General features: G+C 46.1%; 1 protein-coding gene across 1 annotated transcript in view; it reads left to right on the top strand.

Moving 5' to 3' along the window:
• Positions 1–18,648, top strand: part of ZNF831 (zinc finger protein 831) — an 89,868-nt gene extending 71,220 nt beyond the window's left edge. The window contains exons 5-6 of the mRNA XM_044262738.1: positions 16,486–16,649; positions 17,362–18,648. Of these exons, the coding sequence (XP_044118673.1) occupies positions 16,486–16,649; positions 17,362–18,204 (1,007 nt within the window). The 3' untranslated portion in view covers positions 18,205–18,648. The remainder of the gene's footprint in view (positions 1–16,485; positions 16,650–17,361) is intronic.
• Positions 18,649–19,816: the final 1,168 nt, after the last annotated feature.

The raw sequence follows: 19,816 nt of genomic DNA, 5'->3' as shown, positions 1-19,816 counted from the left end.
TTTACCTGAACCCAGACATTATTGAAAAGTAAATTACTTCTATTTTCCTTGAAAATATTGGTTAGGAACTGCATTAGAATCCTCACTGAGAAAACATACGTAAGACCTATAGTCAGAGGAGAGAGATTAACTAGAAAATAACCATAAGGTACATTTCCACACTGAAACCTGATTTAAGTTTTACTATTTACCCTGTGCTAGTTCATGGGCTCCCACTTCTGCTCTCTGAATTTATTAGCAGGTGGGCAGAGCATTCTCGGCTTCAGTGACCTTCATGATCCTGGGGTGCGCACATCCAATTCTCTTCTGGGGAGCGTGAGGCACGCAAGTAGAGTGATGTTCAGTGAGAAAAATGGATAGCCTTGGGTCCTCAGATATTGGGGAAAAATATTTCTGAGGTAAACAGACTAATAGTTTTTAAAAACAGAATTTTTGATGGCTGTTTTTGCATAGTGAGGTTAAAAATGCCTTGAACTGACAGGAAGGGAATGGGATACTGATTTTTCAGCCTGGCCATTGGTCAATCCTGTACTTTTTGTCTGTGTATTGTGGCCTTCCAGGTCCATTTGAAATCCTTGTAAATTCATTCCTCCTTCCAGGCCTGCCCAGATCCACCAGCGTCAAGACGCTTTCATGAAGCAGCTCACGCCTTTCTCTGCTGCGTGTAACCATGTGATGAACCCCAAAGCAAACACTTGGATCAGACATTCCATTGTGTCCTTTTGCTTCCTTCTCCCTCCTCTAGCAGGTGTAGGAGGGGAAATGAATACCCAAGTGTCTCTCTGGGGGTGCTCGGTTTGTCCCTTCAGGGAGCCCTCCTTGAGGGCAGAGTCCCTTCCTCTGGATGGGGCTTGTTTTCCTATGAGCCTTTTGCCCTTGGGGAAAAAGATGTTCCTGACAGGAAAGACCTCCTGCTCTTTTCTGAAGTAGATGCCATTGGCTAGTTTACCACTAAGAGCCAAAGTTTGTACCCCCACCCCCACCCCCCCCCGCTTCTGGCTTAAAAAGAAGAAAAAGAAGTTTGCTCTTTCTCTCTCCCCTTCCTCTGGGTTAAAGCTCTTGCTGGAGAAGTTATGAGCACAAGACTCTTGTCTCGAAAGTGTCGTCGGGCCTGCCAGTCCTGGGTACTGGCTGGGAACTCTAGAATGCCTTTCTGCAGAATGTGCCTTCCGGTGCCCTTACCTGCGTCATGCCGTTTCTGCTCTGCCTGTCTTTCCCTCTGGCATTTGTTAGAGGCCAGCCATGGTCTGTCGCCCAGAATACCTGATAACCAATTCTACTCGATGGCTTTTCCAGTGAGTGTGGGTTAGGGGAACTTCTAGGGAGGAAAATGAATGGCTTGGGATCCTTGGATACACAGGAGTGGGAGAAATCATGAGATTAGAGAGACTAATAATTTTCCCAAATAGACTGAAGGTTGTTTTCTCGTGCTGGTGTGAAAAAATTCTGAAAATTGGGAGAAGGACTGGGATGTTGGCTCTCTCCCCATGCCAGACCGGGCTTTGGCCTTTGCCTGTGGGCTTGGCTCCTGAGTGTTTCGGATGCATAAGCCGTTTCTCCATCAAGAGCCGTTGGGGCCGAGATGCCTGAATCAGTTGGTTAAGTGTCTGCCTTCAGCTTAGATCATGATCCCTGGGTCTTGGGATCAACCTCCACATTGGGCTTCCTACTCAACGAGGAGTCTGCTTCTCCCTCTGCCTCTTACCCCCTCCCCAACCCCACTCATGCACATGTTCTGTCTCTCAAATACATACATACATACATACATACATACATACATAATAAAATCTTAAAAGAGCAGTTGGTTGGGGCCATCGGACTGTCAGCATGTTTGTGGTGTGCCCTGTCACAAGATCTCTTGCTCGGTAATAACATTGCTCGATCCAGAGCCTGCAGCCATCCCCGGAGTAACAGCGTGTGGTGCCTGGAGCTGCTCAGGGGAAGAGGCTCCATGTGGCTTGTGACCAGAGTTGCCAAATGGAAATACAGGGCACCCAGTTAAAGTTACATTTCAGACAGTGAGTGTATTTTTTCAGCATAAGTATGTCCCAAACATGACATAAGACATACTTATGCTAAAAATGATCCTTTGCTGACCGGAGATTCAGATTTGAGTGGTCATCCCCATTTTATCTGGCAACGCTTCCCCGAGATCCTCAGAGCACTCTTTCTGGCTGAGGCCTCCCTGGGGGTCTCCCTGTGATTCAAAATTTACCTTCAACTTTTCCTTCAAATCTGATTTCACTTCTGAATCGTCATCAGTTTGGAGGTTCCTGTCCTTCCTGCCCCATCTGCCTGGAATCCTGGTGGCTGTGTTGATTTCGGGGTGGTGGAACTCTTACTGGAGTTCCTCGTCAGAGGAGTGGGAGGCCGGCTCCATCCTGGCCATCCGGACCCTCTGGAGTCTCCTGTAGTCAGTCATTTTGATCCTTCTTGGTCTCTTCGCTTCTCTGAATGTCTGTTGGTCTCGCTTCTGGGTCCTTGGCTCAAATATACAGGGTTTCCTCCTCCTTCTCAGGGTCCGAGGCCTCCCAGCTGCATACCCCAACCAGAGGACAGATAGGAGGACAGTGACGGGCCTTCCCCCATTACTTTGCCACCTCCACTTCCTTTTTTGCAAAGCTAAATCATGGAAGGAAAGGGGTTAATTTTCTCTTCTCTTTGAAATTCGTGAGGCAGAAAGCATCAAACCTGCGCCATTCTGGCTCAGAAGATGTACTGGGAAGCCCTAGTAATAGGTGGCAGCGAACTCCGATCTTGTGTACAGGGTAACATTTCTACACTAGAACCTATTTTAAATTTTATTATCTACCTCATGCTATTTCACCTCTTCTTGTCCTCTCCCCCTTGAATTTATTAGAGGCTGGGTATGGATTTCTCTCCCTGAGAGAACTTTCATAATAATGAAGAGTACTTGGCAACCGCTCACGGTGAATACAAGATTGGAGGGTATTTTGCAAGGAAAATGGATAGCCTTGTTTTCCTCTGTATGAGAGAAATATTTGAGGTGAAAATAGACTAATAATTTCTCGAGATAGAAGTTTCGAAGGCTGCTCTTGCACAGAGAAGTTGGAAACTCCTTGAAGTGATAGGATGCGCGTGGAACATCATAATCCACGCATCTCTTTCTCCCTGGCAGGCTGCCATGGGCTCTCTGTCTCTGTATACCGGCGTCCTTTGGGGCTGGAGCCCACTTGCCATTTTTCTTCTGCCTTCTTCTCACTGACTTTTTTCAATTTTCATGAGGGGCCTGAGTGAGCAAATCTACCAGAACCCGCTCCTGGTGCTTCTAGCCTGCATTCTTTGATGGATGTTCATGCAATTTTCTCATTATTTTCCTGTCAGCATTCACAGAAACAGTGTAAACTACTTTATTTCAAAATCATTATGTTAGTTTACTCCATGATAATTTAGGCTGTGTATTCTTTCTCTGATTTGAATTTAGTAATAACATATTTTTAAAGACAAGTCAAGAGGATTTCTTGAATGATTGCTCAGTGACAATACCACCCCCCCCACACACACACCCAAGGCTACTTTCCTCGGACCCTCGTTTTCCATGCTTAATTGAATTTTCATTTCATTCTGTGCACATTCTAAACAGACCCTGTGCCTTCTATGTGGAGAAGATTTTGGACAGCTAATCTTACCAATCTTAGCTGTCTTTACTTCAGGAAAAGGAGCAGGTGGACAGCTATATGGTGAGGGGTGCCAATGCCCCCACCCTGTGCCTGCCCAGGGCCACTGTCGGGGAGCATTCTGGGAGCTGCTCCAAGGCAGAAGCTCCCCCAGATTGTCCCCTCCCCCTCTAGCGGGTTCAAGTGTTTTAAATTCCATTCTTGCCATACCCCCTCAGCTCCTTTTGGTCATTACACGGAACTGTGTATCCGCCTCAAGATTCATCTCCCACTCCACTCTCCACCCCTTCTCCGGGTGGAATTTCTGGGTGCACGATGTTGTTTACAGTCTCTTCCAGACAAAAGTTGAAGGGCACCTCCCATTTTCTCTCAGACCATGGGTTTCCTTCCCTTATTTTGCTTTAGAACTGCAAAACAGACGTACATTTTTTTTGGGGGGGGGGACGGTGGAGTAGAAGTCTTCAGGAAGGGTGTAAAGTTTTTTAAAATGCCTCAAAGTTTGGACTTTCTAGATGGTTCCACTATATCAATGTCTATTTAAAAACGAAATCTGGAAATTTGATTTCTTGATTAGTTGGGATTAAAAATGATTTCTGGGGCAGTATTCTGTCTTTTGTATTCTCTTTCTTTCCTTCCTGTTGCATTGGGGGGTCTTACCCCTATTTCCAGGTAGGCTTTTGGTTGCGCATGTACCTGAGCTTTGGTTAAGTTCAGAGGAGGCCAGAGGCGCTATTCTGAATGTGGGAGAGAATTTCTGAAGTTAAAAAAGAAAAAGTTTGGTACTTCAAGTTTCACATCATAAAAGGGAGGATTTCTAAAACTGCTGTGAGAACAAAAGAGTGACTTCATAGAGTCCTGGGAGAATTTGGCCCCCGTCTTCCTGTTGTTCCTCCTTTCTGCTTTGTTGCCGGTGTCTCGGCTTCTGAGGCACAGGGAACCTGTGAGTCCCAAGTGTCCATGGTCTTCCCAAGCAGGGCACAGGTGACTCTTTTTTTTTTTTTTTTAAGGTTTTATTTATTTGACAGAGATCACAAGCAGGCAGAGAGGCAGGCAGAAAGAGAGGAGGAAGCAGGCTCCCCGCTGAGCAGAGAGCCCGATGCGGGGCTCGATCCCAGGATCCTGGGATCATGACCTGAGCCGAAGGCAGAGGCTTTAACCCACTGAGCCACCCAGGCGCCCCAACTCTTGACATTTCATTACCCACTGGGGTCTGAAAGAACTTGGGACCATCCCCCTGTATTTTCGTGTCAGGATCCTTAGAAACTATGCCGAAGCTTTTGCTCCAAAACCACTGCTCGAGCCGTGTTGCTGCAGCGTTGCAGGGACAGGAGTTCTGTTTCTCTCAAGTCTTGAGAAAAGATGAAGCCGAGTTGCAAGTATTTCAATGACTGGCATAGTTGACCCAGTCGGGGTTCTGCCATTATTAAGAAAACCACACATTCTTGAGTGAACGTTGGTATGAAAGTTTTTAAAGAGCAGGGGTCACCTCTCTTCTTTCCCTTTATTCCGGTCCCCTTGCTCACAAATAGTATGTGAGAAATGCTATTGAATTCTGTCCGTGTACAGGACTTCACATTACTGGAATATTTTAAACAGACTCTTCCACTAATGTTGTTTAGAAAAAGTATCTGAGTGGAAGAGGGTTTCCAGCTTTCCAAACACTTGCCTTTCCTCAAGAAAGCAAAGAGCACCGCACCGGCAGGTGTTCTGAAGTAAGAAATGACCTCCGCGCCACACAAGGTAGCGTACCCAAACATGCCATGGAAACAGAAGAGTGTTCCCTCCTCCTCTTTTCCTGGTTTTGTCATCAAATTTGGTTTTATTAGTCTACAATTTAGAATTGAGGGAAGAGCTAGATTCTCCATGACCATTTATCTTTTCACAGAGACTGGGCTGGGAATGTTTTCTTTCCTAAGGTATATTGGAAAACCAGAATTGATGAGGCTAACTCTAATATTTTCTTTCTTGTCTTTGTTTCTAGTTTGAAATTAGTCCATTTTTCCCCCTTATCAGGATTAATGAAGTAGAAAAGGAAAGATCTTTCTTCCCAGCTATTATCCTTGAAATGGATCAATTTCTTCTTTTTAAGGATGCAAATCTTGAGGAAAAATGATCTCTCTCAAATACCTCAATTATATTTTGAGAAATGGACTATCTTTCATAGACTCATTTAGTAATGAGTAACATTGAAAATAATAATTCAAAGAGTAGATACTCTTGATTTCAGTCTTGGCATTATAGATTTCAAATGGTATTTCCAGTAATTGTATTTTTTGCCTCTTCACCTCATTGTCTGCATTTGCTCTGTAAATTTTAAGTACATGATTATGGCCTGGGTATAAACTTTTAACTTAAGAATTGATTTTATTTATTTATTTATTTTTTAAAAAGATTTTATTTATTTATTTGAGAGAGAGACAATGAGAGAGAACATGAGGGAGGAGAAGGTCAGAGAGAGAAGCAGACTCCCCGTGGAGCTGGGAGCCCGATGCGGGACTCGATCCCGGGACTCTGGGATCATGACCTGAGCTGAAGGCAGTCGTCCAACCAACTGAGCCACCCAGGCGTCCCAAGAATTGATTTTAAACATGACTTTCCACTAAACATCTTTTAGGGAAAGAAAAACTCTCCAAGAGGAAAATCTGAAATTGATTGCCCTTTATCAAAGAAACGAAAAAGAAATGAGTACTACTAAGAAAAGTAGTTTCTGAAACAAAATATATGATTACTTGGAAGAGACAAACTTTCAGAAAATTGCATTAGGAGAGGGAAATACCCAGGCATGTGGGTGAGGTTTTCAGTAAATGTATTTTCCTGTCCCTCTGATGGGTCCTTCAGCCATGTTCTCTCTGAAGAACCAGGCTGAGCCTTCTTCATCATGTTGGCTCCTTGGATGGTTTTGTGAGGTGACATTTTAGTGGGTCTGTAGGCTGGATGCTCCTGAGTCTCAAGCGAGACTAGATGTCCTTGTGGTATGATTCATAACTCATGTTCTTTGTGGTATTTACCACAATACCAGTCATTGTGTAATTATGTCCTAATTTTCTTCCCTTCAGCTACATGCATGCTGCATCAACTAGGTAGAATTGAGCTACTTCAATCATTGACCATAAACCTGTATTTAATTCCAGGGTGAGGGAGCCACTCTATTCTTTCTCTTTTTCTCATTTACTTTCTTTCTCACTGGAATCTCTTCCTTTGAATTATGCACATAACTAAACTTTTAAGTGACTGAAATGTTTTAACTAGATTTTTTTTTCCCCCACGAACATAGTTTAGGGAAAATGCTTCTGAGGCTAACGTTATCAAAGCAGCTGTCTTTCATTGAAAAAACAGAAAAGGTAAAGAGAACTTCTCTGACAGGTACTTTCTGAGATAAAAGGTTTACCTAATTGTGTTGAAGAGGTAGAATAGCTAAATATTATGTGAGCATAGTGATGTAATTCTCTGAAATTAAGTATCTTCTTTTTTTTTTTTCCTTTTTAACCTTTAAACTTCTGTTAGTCTGCCATGAGTGGAATGGGGGTAGTAGGGCTCCCTTGGTGTTGCTCGTGCCCTGCTCCCTCTGTCACAAATCACCTCCAAGTGTTTTCCTAAGAGAAACACGAATGGCAGCCTGAGCTCCAGGGTTCCAAATCCACGAACTCCCTCCCTGCCTCTCTGACGAGAGCTAATGGCTCTGTACCATTATTTTTCCTGTCAGAATTAATGGGGAGATATTCTTTTCCTAAAGCCATTAGTTAAGTAATATTGCTTACAGAATTGCTGAAACAGGATAACACCTCCTTCTCCAGGGTGTAAATCTTAAGAAATGATGAGACAATTGCTTAAACACATCAATTATATTCTAAAGCCTGAACTTTTTTTCTCTAGTTTCATTTAGAGTTAAGAAACTTTGAAAGTAATGGTCCATAAAGTGGATTCTCTTGACTCAATTTTGGCACTAAATAATTCAAATAATATTAGCTATTTTTTGTTCTCCATTTAGTTTTCTTTCTTCCCCACAATTTGTCCTCTCTTCATTTTAGAGCATTCTCTTATTGTCTGAGTGTGATTAAAGTTTCAACCTACCAAAAGATTTTAAGCATACTTTTTCCACTAAATGTGTTTTTTTTTGGAGAAAATGGTAAGTGAAGTGTTCTCAAACTGATTGCCTTTCATCAGAGAAAGAGAAGAGAAATTCGAACCATAGAGAAAAGTGGTTTCTGAAAAAAAGAGATTGAAAAATGATTACTCAGAAGAGGCGAAATTTCAAAAAAAAAAAAAATTAGGGTAGTTCAGAAATGCTCCAGATTTGGTTAGATATGGAAAAATGTATTTTTCTCTTCTTTAGTGAGTCTCCCCTGCTCTCTGCCCGAGAAGCAGAACTTCAGACACACCAGAGTGTGAGTCTTTCGATCCCTGTGTCAGCAGGTGTTTTGCGTTCTGACTGAATTGGCCTGAGCCGTAGCTTTGCCCAAACATGCCGGGCACACCCTGGGGGCTTTTCCTTATTCCGTTCAGTGTGAATTTTAGGGCCAGTGCCTCTTATTTTTCTTTCAAATGAATACAGCAATAGCATGCTTGTTGCAGCAAAGGAAGCAGCATCGGCATATCTGAGGAGAGCTTGATGGTCCCCAGTCTAGGGCCCTCTGCAGCTGCCAGGGTTCCGCTCATGTTCTCGCACACCTTCCCCTGCGGGCGTAAAACTCGGAACACACACTTCGGGCTCCTTGCTTTTTCACAACTAGAGTCATCCCACGTGTAGAAGTGTGCAACTCTTCTTCAGCCGTCTTGTATAAAATTCTGGGCCTCTATTAGAGATTGAATGATCATTTTAATCATGGCATAAAAATCCCTTGACATAACTGTACCACAGTTTTTTAATTCAACCCTGCCCGCGTCCATGGGTGTTTTTGTCGGTTGCTGTCGTTTTGCTGTCACAGCTATTGCTGCAGGAAGTGTTTGGGCTCCGTTGGGTAGTTTCTAGTTACGTGCTTCCCTGCGTAAGGTACTCGCCAAGTACTTCTCCAAGACCACGTTTACTCCTCCATACTTTTCAGCAGCATTTGTAAAAAATTTTTTTATTCTTTTTATAAACATATAATGTATTTTTAGCCCCAGGGGTACAGGTCTGTGAATCGCCAGGTTTACACACTTCACAGCGCTCACCACAGCGCACTCAGCAGCATTTTTTAGAAGAAACTTGGCTCCCGTCAAGCGCGAGGCCCGGGTGAGGCGAACAGCCTCTCCACTGCTGTCGGCGCCCCGGAGCTTTGCGACTGGCGAGCGCCCCAGACGGACCCTCCTCGGCCGAATTCGGGCCGCGGGCACATCGGTTAGCGCAGCGCTGCTGTGTGAAAATTCATCACCGGTGCTGACAGGCACGTGGAATCCGGTGTTTTGGTTTCTCTTGGAAAATGGACGGACGTGGCGAACTGGTCCCTGCAGTGGCAGTTGGTGGCCCTGGGGGGTCTCCTGTGGCCTCGAGCCTGGGCATGCCTTCCCTTCACCACAGCCCCTAGCCCCAGGCAGCCTCCCTCGCTTATGTTCTTTGCCTGAGCCCTACAGCGTTTGAGGTCGTGACTTGGTTTCAGGCGGGCCGTCTGGCCTGCGGCTCCGCTGCCGGGCGTCGGGCCCTGTCCTGGGCACTGGCTCGCCGGCTGCCGCCTCCTCGTATGACATGCCAGGGGCCTGCCCCGCTCGAGTCGGGATGACCACGGCCAGGCTCGACCCATCACCCCCGGTTAAGAACCAGGGCTGCAGACGGATCACAAAATCCTTGTCCTCGGCCGGGTTTGAGGTAAAGCCATCTCCATTGTGTCCCGATTCCGTGGGCCTGGGTTTCACTTTAGGAAGGCGCGTAGAATTCCGTGCACGGCTAAGCTCTCAAACCCCTGAGACGTTTCAGACCGGCCCCATGCGCTGAGTTTGGAGAAACTATCTGAGAGCAGCAAGTGATCAAGACGCATCCCTTTCATCTCAGGAACAGACATGTGGAGACGCCGTGATTACGGTGGCTTCTGAAGTAAAAGCTTTACCTAAGTACACATACAGAAAAGGTACAATTTCTAACTAGTGTATGAAGAGGCTGAGTAAGTCCCTGGAATAAAGGTGGCTTCTGCCTTTGTTCACTGGTCGCTTGGTGGTGCTTCCCTTTTGTGAGTTCATGGTGGCACCTCGGGAGCTAACCGGGTGCCCCCTGGAATGTAGTCCGAGTGTCAGGAAGACACAGGAGGGTCTGGAGAGGGGTCTCTGCAGTGCCCTACTGCCCCGGTGCCTTTGCTCTCCCTCTGACAGGAGGTAATGACTTCTCCACGTCTTCTCTGATTAGAATTAATAGAGAAGTATTAATTCTTTCCCGAAAGCTATTAGTTAAGTCTTAGTGCTCCGAAATCGCTGAAACAGAATAATTCCTTCTTCATTCTAGGGTGTAAATCTTGAGAAAAGATGAGAGGATGTTGCGGGTGTATCAGTTATGTCCTAGGGAAGAGGCTTGCGTAGACAATTCTCATTTAGCAACAAGAAAATTCTGGAATAACGATACATGAAGTAGATCGGCGAGGTGCAGCCTTGGCATTTATAATGTTCCAAATGGCATTTCTTTTATGATCTTTTTTCCTTATGTGATTCTTTAATCCTATTTTTGCTGTGTGCCTTAAAGTCACACTCCTGTCTGGACATGATAAAACTTATAACTGAAAGGAAGTTTTTGGTTTTTTTTTTTTTAAAGATTTTATTTATTTATTCATGAGAGACAGACAGACAGAGGGAGAAGCAGCCTCACTGCTGAGCAGGAAGCCTGATGTGGGACCTGATCCCAGGACCCCAGGATCATGACCTGAGCCAAACGTAGACACTTAACTGTGAGCCACCCAGACGCCCTGTGAAAGCAAGATTTTAAACCACCCTTTGCACTAAACACAATTTAGGTGAAGAGTTTCCAGGTGAGAAGGATTCTTGTCCTGACTGATTGCCTTTCATCAAATATATGGACAAGAGGGCGCCCGGGTGGCTCAGTTGGTTACGTGTCCGACTCTTGATTTCAGCTCAGGTCATGGTCGCAGGGTCCTTGTGTTGAGCCCTACATTGGGTTCTGTGCTGGGCATAGAGTCTGCTTAGAGTTCATCCCTCCCTCTCCTTCTGCCCCTCTACCCTCCCCCCACCAAAAAAATAGATGAAAACTGCAAGGAAATGCAGTTTCTGAAGTAAAAGATTCGTTTGTGATTACTTCGAGGGAAACTCTCACGAGACTGCATCAGGGTGGCACAGAGACACTGAGACTGTTCTCCCATGCCCCTGGTCTGTGGAACTCGGGTCTCAGGCTGCCTCCTGCTGGCTCATGATCACCTTCTGATCAGGATCGACATCCCCCAGGCTCGCTCTCCCTGAGAAGAGGAAGTCCTGTCTTCCATCACCCTTCCACAGAGTCCTTACCAATGAAGCTTGCAGTATGATTGAGGAAGCGGATGAATTTACTTGCAAAAATATTTTAGTACAATGTCTGGCATGAAACAGAGCCTAAAAATTTTTGGCTGAATAATAACATGAATGAATGCCGAGACTTGGTGAAGAGAGAAGCAGCCTGCACAGGTGCAGCGTCCACACATTCTTGCAGTGTGTAGGCTTCTGCTGTCCTCCACAGGTCTAGGTGGGATCAGGGCCCCATTTTCACCATCTCCTGGCTCCTTCCACTTTTCCCTTCAGGGTGTTTACCATGTTTGCTTGGTGCATTTTCTGCGTCCTACTGTGGTGGCTGCATCTCTCCCCCGTTAGACGGTAATTTGCATGAGGGTGTCTGCCTTGACCGCCACAGAATGCGTTGCGTTGCCTGTGCTCAGCGTGGTTCTGGACATGAGTATTGGCTGGACTCTGTGCTCGGTAAACCTGGGCTCACTGGATAGTTAGGCTTACAGATATGGGTTCGTGTATGGGCCCAACAAATAGGGACTCAGAAAAATGGGTTCAGTGAACATCTGAATAAGTGAGCAAACATCTGCCAAAATAGTGGCAGAACTTGAAAAGTTCTGCCCGGCCTTTCTTAAGTCACTGCACATTTTTCTCACCAACGCACTGTGCGTCCTTCCGTGATAGCGATGCTCTTAAACAGTTCAATCTCAGATCAGTTCATAGTCGAGGAGATCACGCCTGTGTTTTTGTTGATGCTTGTACCTTGCTTAGAAGCCCAACACAGTGGATTCATTTTACCCCTTCCTCATACACAATTCAGAGTCTGGTCTCCAGATTAATGGAGTTTTTGGTGTATTGGGGCAACCGAAGGAGATGTATCCGTTTACTTGCATTATCATTGATAATGATATTTGAGTAATATGTTTATTAGCATTTCCATAAAGCCCAGGGATTGAGACAGTGGAAGGAGGCTTGGCTCTGAAGAGGTCGATAGTTCTGTGAGTTTCATCAGCCTGCTTCACTCCATTTTCTCTCTAATTATTTTACAGTTTCTGGTAGCCTTTTCAAGATGGCTAAATTTAAATTTGCTACAACGTTTTAAGCAGTCTCTTCCTCTCAACGTGGCTTGGCAATTATTTCTGAGGGAAATGATTAAAAGCACAGCCTCTCATCAGGGGGAGAACAGAACGGCACGCGGAGCTCAGATGACAGGTGCTTTCTTAAGAAGATTCACGTAATTGTGTGAGAGCGGTTAAATTTCTGAAGGCTGTGTGAAGAAGGCAGACTCCGTCATTTCTAAAGATGTAGGAAGTGATTCACGGAGTGATGCTGTGCCCCAAACAGGACCACATTCTGTGCTTTACCATTTGGCCAGGGCGCCACTTACTTTTTGAAAAGGGCCATTCATTTAAAAGTGAGTTAGCATCCTTCTTCAATAATCCAAATTAGTTTAACACACTTCAGTGACATTATTTGGGCATTTTTCACAATTATTAAAGATAACTCACTTTTCTCTGTAGACTGTAGGTCAAAAGCAAATTAAATCAATGGATTTTCTCCCTTCACGCTTTCAGATGAGTCAGAAAGTATTGGTCAAATGTGCACATGGCCTTTCCGTTAAGCTTCAAAACCCAAACAAGCCTGCTGAGAAGACATTGGGCCAATCTGATTATTTTCTCTATACTAATTGGTTTTCCTTCTTCACTGAATTGAATGAATTGCCTGGTTGTTTTGTCACTGTGGGGACCCAGCTTAATCCACTTAGACTGAGGTGCTTGCGCTCGGTGAGCAGGGGGGCTGGAGAAACGTTTATCATCATTATTATCTTTTGGTGATTTTTCATGGGGGGGAGTGAAAATATAGCTGGAATCCACGTGTTTTCTCCATTTCAACGTCCACTGCCTTTGCTAACTGTCTCATCTGGCCACTGGACTGCCCTGGGAAGCCCCGGTGGCTGGGCAGCAGGCGAGTATGCATCTTGAGAAGATGGGGACCCCTGCACTGGAAACTGGTTTCTTCACAGTGACTGCGAGATAAGTCTAAGCCCCTTTCCACAGCTGCCCGCATCCAGCAACGTCTGGGTCCCTGCTGGCTGCCCCCCCCTTCATCTCGTCTCCTGTCGCTTCTGCTCACTGCCCTCCTCCACGAAGGCCTCCCACTGGTTCCCCGCCCCAGGCTCCTTCCCTCCTCAGGGTCTCTGCATTTGTTCTTCTGTCACCTGGAATGGCCATCCTGGGCTGGTTCTTTCTCACCTGGAAGTTTCATTCCAGATATTGGTTTTTCAGAGCCACTTCTTCGGTCATGGGCAGCAGTGACCCGCCTACCACTCCTGTCCTGCACCCCCACTGACTGCAGCTCTCTGTGAGAACCCTGCTACGGTGATGGGGATGTGCTCCCCTCCCTGTTCACCATCAGTCTCCTTCAGAGCCCCCTCTGCGATCGCCCCACCGCGTGCTCATTTCCTCTTGGCACAACCGGAAATGATATGATCAGTTGACTGGCCTTCGTCTGTCTTCCCCACTGAAGCAGAGGCTCTCGAGGGCCGGGACTCCTTCACCCTGTTCTCCAGTGCTTCGGGGCCAAGCAGCATGGCGCCTGCTTCACTGAACAGGTCCAAGACATGTTTGATGAGCAGATGAACAGAATACCAAGAGTCGGGTTCTATGTTGATGCACAGGTGCTCAAGTGAAAATTGTATTAAAGGAAAAATGACTACTTCCTTCCCCAAATTGTTGCACTTTCCTATAGATTTTCAGACTTGATTTGTTCAGGATTAATGCACTTGCTAATCTGGTAACCTACCCCTCGAGATACGAGCAGATGAACGGAATACCAAGAGTCGGGTTCTATGTTGATGCACAGGTGCTCAAGTGAAAATTGTATTAAAGGAAAAATGACTACTTCCTTCCCCAAATCGTTGCACTTTCCTATAGATTTTCAGACTTGATTTGTTCAGGATTAATGCATTTGCTAATCTGGTAAACTACCCCTCGAGATATAGGAAGTAGATCGTACTTTCCAGGCAGAAGATTGGAGGACTCCTCACACAGAAGCCATCCAGTCCTTGTGGAAGGCCCAGAGAATTATTTCAGGGCTTCCCAATGAAATGTGGCAAGCAGGTTGCCCCCTGCAGGGTGGCCCCAGTGGACCAAATGCCCGTGTAAAGAGCTCACAGTCTGTTGTGCAGTGCCTGTTTGCTAGATGTGGGTGGAAATTTGAGATTGCTTGATGGATATCTCAAGGCAGGCTGTACTCTGAAAGGTAAAGGTGAAAACAAATGAGAACAAAAGGAACTTGGAAGACAGACCATGTAGGGAGAGGCAAACTTCAGCCAGAACAGCAGTGGCAACAAAACATTATCAATATTGCCAGAGACAGAATGGAAGATACTAGAGCCATGAGGTAACAACAGGGTGCTCTAAGGAAGGAAATAATAATAGGCTCTTAGAAATTAAAAAACCTAATAGCAGAAATAGGAAATGAAGAGTTGGAATAGAAAATTCCAGAAGTAAAATAAAAAGACAAGTAGGATATGAGAGAAAAGACAAGAAAAAGAGGATTAGACAAGGAAGCCCAGTAACTTACCAAGAGGGTTCTAGAAAGAGAGGAAAGAGAAAACAGGAGAATAAATATCAAAGAAACAGCACCATGTTTTCCCAAAACTGAAGGACATGATTCAGTTTGAAAGGGCACACTGAATGCCCAGACAATGAATGACAATAGACGCAGGACCATGGAGACACTGAACAAAGAAGAGTCTAGGAGTTTCCAGAGAGACAAAACACAAAAAGGTTTTGCCCAAAGGTTCGTGAATCATAAATCATGTTGGCTCCAGACCTCTTAACAACTAGAACTCAGCAGAGTGGTGTCTTTGGTCCTGAAAGCAAATGAATTCTAATTCAGAATGTTATACCCCAACAAGTGGCAGACTGAAGTCTGAACAATTGTATTTCATGCACCCTTTCTCACGAAGCCGCGGGAAGCTTTGCATTAGGAAAGCAGGGAAACAAGTGGGGGGCTCCAGGAGCCAAGTAGGTGAGGAGAATCGCCACAGTGGGGTGAAGGAGATCTGGGGGCACAGCCACACAGTGGGCCCAGGGAGCAGTGGGCCTCTGGAGGCAGGTCAGAGAATCTGAAGAGATCTTTCTAATGAAGAGAGATCTTTTCATTTCTAAGGAAATGAAAGAAAACCTCAGACAATTGCGAAAGAGGCGGGAGGATGGTTTTAGTAGTAGACGTATGGACAACCAAGCAAAATTTAAAAACAAGGTAGCTGTTCACTTGAGGAGAAACAGTGTTGGCCAGAAAGACTGTGTAGTCACGCCACATTACATGGCTCAGCAGTGAGAGACATGGTCCTGAATATGTAAACACTGAATATTCTCCTAAACGACATTATGACATCATAGTTACGTAACTGTCATAGGAGATGGAGTGGGCAGTGTGCATACGTGGCAGGTGGTGGTGGGGGAATGAAGGTTCTGGATCCAGGAGTGCGGAGAAAGAGGTGAACGCTTGCCTTCCCTCGGGGGAAGCCATGGACTCTCCTCCAAACGGAAAAAAAGTAATCAGGAAGTGCTGCAGTAAGCACATGATTAAAGTGAAGTAGGTAAATATCAAAAGAATCCAAAGTGGGTAAAGGTGAGTGGGTGGGCAAGCATTGTTATTTTTCGTAATAAGTAGAAAGATTGGACTTTTTGAAAGTCTGTGCACATGTAACTTTAATCAAAAGGAAAGCAAATTTGAAAGGGGATCTAATGCTTTTCTCCGGTGGCGCAGCCGTTCTAGAATATTTTCTGATCTCATCTCATGATGTAATCCATCCTTTCTGCAATTCCGTGGTCCTTCTGACCCGTATCCCAGGCCACTGTGACAAAAGGAGAGTGTCGTGCGGGGGAGGCAGGAGGGGAAGCGGCTGCTCCCTTTAAAGGACGCTGCTATGTGGCAGATGCTGTCAAGGTCTCCTCTTCGGCGCGCTCTCCCCACCCAGGTCACAGTAACCGCCACCAAACAACAACACCACCAAAACCCACCTGGCTTCCTGCTGCCCCGTGCTCCAGTGGAGACAAAATCCCATTTCCATGGAGACGGAAATTTCCACCCTCCATCCTGGTTGCGTGACCAGAGAATTCCCGCCAACCTGAAAATGAACCTGGCCTGGCCTAAACGTGGCCAGGAAGATAGTGCTGCTGAAAAACATCCATGTGACCTTTTTTTTTTTAATGCATGTGATTTAGGGATTTTTCTGCCTTGGGAATTGGTTTTACCATTTCTTAGCCAAAGTGGAAACGTTTCATTAGGCTGTGTGAAGTGGTTCAAAGTAAGCTGTGTTCCCGCGCACATTGTGGGGGACTCTGGTAAACGAGCCCTGAGCTGCGCAGGAAGCCAGAGTCCTAGGGAACCCCTGTTTGCTGATGTTATCAGTTTCGGTGTGTGTAAGTGTGCCTCCCCATTTTAGGTCTGAATCTGCAGGAGGAGCCATCTCGTGCCTCTTCAGGATCGCCTATTGGTTGTGGGCACAGAGAGGAGGAGGAGGAGGATGGCTCCAGACAAACGTCGGGAAGCTTCTCTCCCAGCACAAGTTCACGGGCTGGCAGTGGAATAGACCATGTAACCATGAAGGTGGGGACCACGGTTCTGAGCTCTCTGCCCGTGGGTTGTCTAGATTAATGGGTCTCGCTTGCTGTCGTTGGTGTCCTGGGAGGCAGAGAGCTCCCTCCACCACCCGGCACACAGACGCCGGTAGCACACAAACACCTAAAGACATGGTGCGCGGAAGAATGGGGTGATCACTTCAAATCCCAACTACGCTTTTAATTAGTCCCTGAGTAGGACAGAGATGCTGTCAGGTGCCGACATCACTGTGACATGGCTTCACCGCCAGGCAGGATTGGTGGTGGAGGGGCTGGGTGTGGGTTCAAAAGCACAAAAGTGCTCATCCAGACCATACTTCAAAGCTGCTTCTCTGGAAAAACTTAAGTTTGAGGTAACGTCTACCGCACGAGCATGGTAATCTAGCATCAGATGCTTGGAACTAGGGGGATAATTGAGCAATGGGGTTTTTCATAAAGCCAGATAAAAACAGCTGGCAATCTCAGTGACTGATTTTGTGTCAACAAGGGGTTCTTCTCGAGTTAATGCATCGGTTAGTCGCTAATGGGAACTGATGGAGGGCATCCTGTTGAAGTTCACGCTTGGTAAAGAATCATTAAGAACTCAAGACCTAGTTTCATTGAGAACCACATTTCTGACCACAAGGGTTTTGTTTGCTTGTTTGTTTTGTACCAATTAACCTTTCTTCCCCCATTTATTTTTCTTTGCACTTTTTCTGCAGGTGATTTCTCCAGCTGCCGGTGGGCACGGTGACCGCTGCCCTCGGAACACTGCTGCTGGGTCACGACTGTCAGAGCACTCCGAGTCCTGTGTGGCACCGGCTAAGAATGACAGCCTCCTGTCTCGAGGCAGAGGTCTCGGCCCGGGCTTGCTGGAGCCCCAGCCACTGGCCTCCCAGGAGCAAGTCTCCGTGGATCTGAAACCATACGTTTTCTCAGATGCTCAAGAACCTTCTTCCCCTGAGTCCAAAGGAACCTCCCCCCGCAAGGATGTTGCTCCCTCTGTGGGTGCCATGTGTGCTCCGGGGGAGAGAGCAGCTCACACAGCCCTGGGGGTTCACAGTGCAGAGCCACAAGACCACAGGGCTGCAGGGGAGGCCCGGACACAAAGCTCCCCAGACAGAAAAGCTAGAGCGGAGGGCATGTCGCCACCAGTACTGCCAGGGAAACCTTCATCTGGGCAAAGAATTTCAGGTTTGGTTTTGCTGGGGTCAGCTGGAAAAACTCAGCTTGAAATACCAGCTTTAGGACCAGGCTTGGCTAGTTCATACCAAGAGGAAGGGGAACACAAGATGTTTTTTCCTACTGGGGGACAGTACAGGTGTGGGGAGATGAAAGTCCCCTGCCCTCCCTTAGGAAACGACAGTGGGAAATGTCGAGGCTCTGGATTAACTGCTCTAAAGGACCGTGTGGTTACTTCTAACCCAGGGCAGCCCAGAGAAGCTCCTGAAGTCCCTTCAAAGACTGTCAAGAGGAGGGGTCTGGAAGGACTGAGAAAGCAGACTCGAGTGGAGGTCAGTGACACCAGCAGTGACGACGAGGACCGGTTAGTGATAGAGATGTGAAGCTTCTGAGCCTGCGGTCGGAGAGCAGATGCTATCAGGCTGGCAGGACAGCTGAACGCTCTTCACCAAGCACCTCCCTGCGAGGAAAGCCACTGGGGATCTTTCCAAGGCATCCCCAGCCAACTCCAGCCCACATTCCCCCGGCCCCCTTGCGATATACCAGGTGCCAGGAAGGGCAAAGGGAGCAATGGAGCCCAGTCTAGGAATGCTTGGTGCGCAAGGATTGCACTCGCCTCCCAGCCACGTCCTCTGCATCGTTCCCCACTGCCCCGTCCATGAGGTGGCATTAACCAGGACAGCCGGTCTGCATGTTGATGTGCAAGTGAACCTGTAGAGTCAAGTGGACCGACTTCCTCCATCAGTGAGCTGAGGGTTTGCTTCAGAGGTGGTAAGCACACGTGGGTGATCGGGGTCGCTCGCAGAGGAAGTGGGTATGAATGGGGCATCAAGATACATCTGTTCATTCTGGAAACAAAATCCAGATTCATTAAAACTGCAGTTTGGTTAGAATAACTTGCGTCCTTAGTGGAAGTTGTAAATATACTCCAAACGCCTATGATCTGGTGAAATGCTGATTATCTTAAATGTTCCGCCAGTGGTCAGTGCTTACATGTGATCCAGCGACACAAGCATGCTCTGCTCTTGGGCCCGGTGCTTTTTCTGTTGAGACCTCTGAAACCCTTGGTTTTTTAGCTCTTGCAAAGGAACGCTGTGTTAAAAGTTAATAGAACAGTCTCTGTAATGAGTCATTTTTTGAGGGGGAAAAATTCAGTTATTTTTCTCTGATTCTTTCTGTCATATTGTGCTCTGAGCAATTTCAATTAGAGGGTTACATTTTAGTAATCTCTTCAGCTTAAATTGATGCCTGCTCATCGTGACGGGAGCCTTTTAGATTTCCTCCAGAAGCTTCAAGGATACAAAACTAATTGGAGTTTTGACGCTGTTTTACATCTCAGTAATTTTATTTTGGGGGCTTGGTGTTACTTTGCTGTCAAATTAAATCAGCCTCTGTATTGTGCAAGTCAGAACAGTACAGATAAAATTCCCCCGTATTCCAAGCCAGTGCGCCCCTGTGCAGAAGAAAATAGCTGATCGACGTCAGCCAACTCAGTGAGCGAAGAGTTCTTCTCCTTCTCCTTAAATGGGAGAGGAAAAACTTAAAGAGATTTACACTGCTGCATTTCAAAAAAAATTTTTATACTTGCTTTTGGTATGATTTTGTACAATTTGAAATTTATAGCCAAGCTCTTTTGGCTTAGCTTTTGATGTGATGAAGTATATATGACATCTTGAACCTTCAGGAGCAGCAGCAATGCACAGTATCACATACACGTGAACACACTTAACGTGTCCTTGCCTGGTACTAAGGATGGGCAAGTCTCAAGTATTGTCAACGTGAGTTTTCTGATTTTGGAGTTATTCATAGGAAACTTCAATACAAGACCAGCTTCCCCTGGTGACTTAGCGTATATGAGACGCACTCATAAATATTCAAGTGATTTCAAGCCCAGCCAAGGAAAACGTAAGAAGGGAGGGGAAAGGATGCTAGGTACTCACTTTGTGTACGTTTTGTTCTTTGTGTACTTCTTAAACCAAACAAAAGCGATGTGGT

The sequence above is a fragment of the Neovison vison genome, chromosome 8, assembly GCF_020171115.1.
Source record: "Neovison vison isolate M4711 chromosome 8, ASM_NN_V1, whole genome shotgun sequence".
Lineage (NCBI taxonomy): Eukaryota > Metazoa > Chordata > Mammalia > Carnivora > Mustelidae > Neogale > Neogale vison.
Note: the sequence above shows the minus strand (reverse complement) of the source record. Positions and strands in the feature narration are given on the sequence as shown.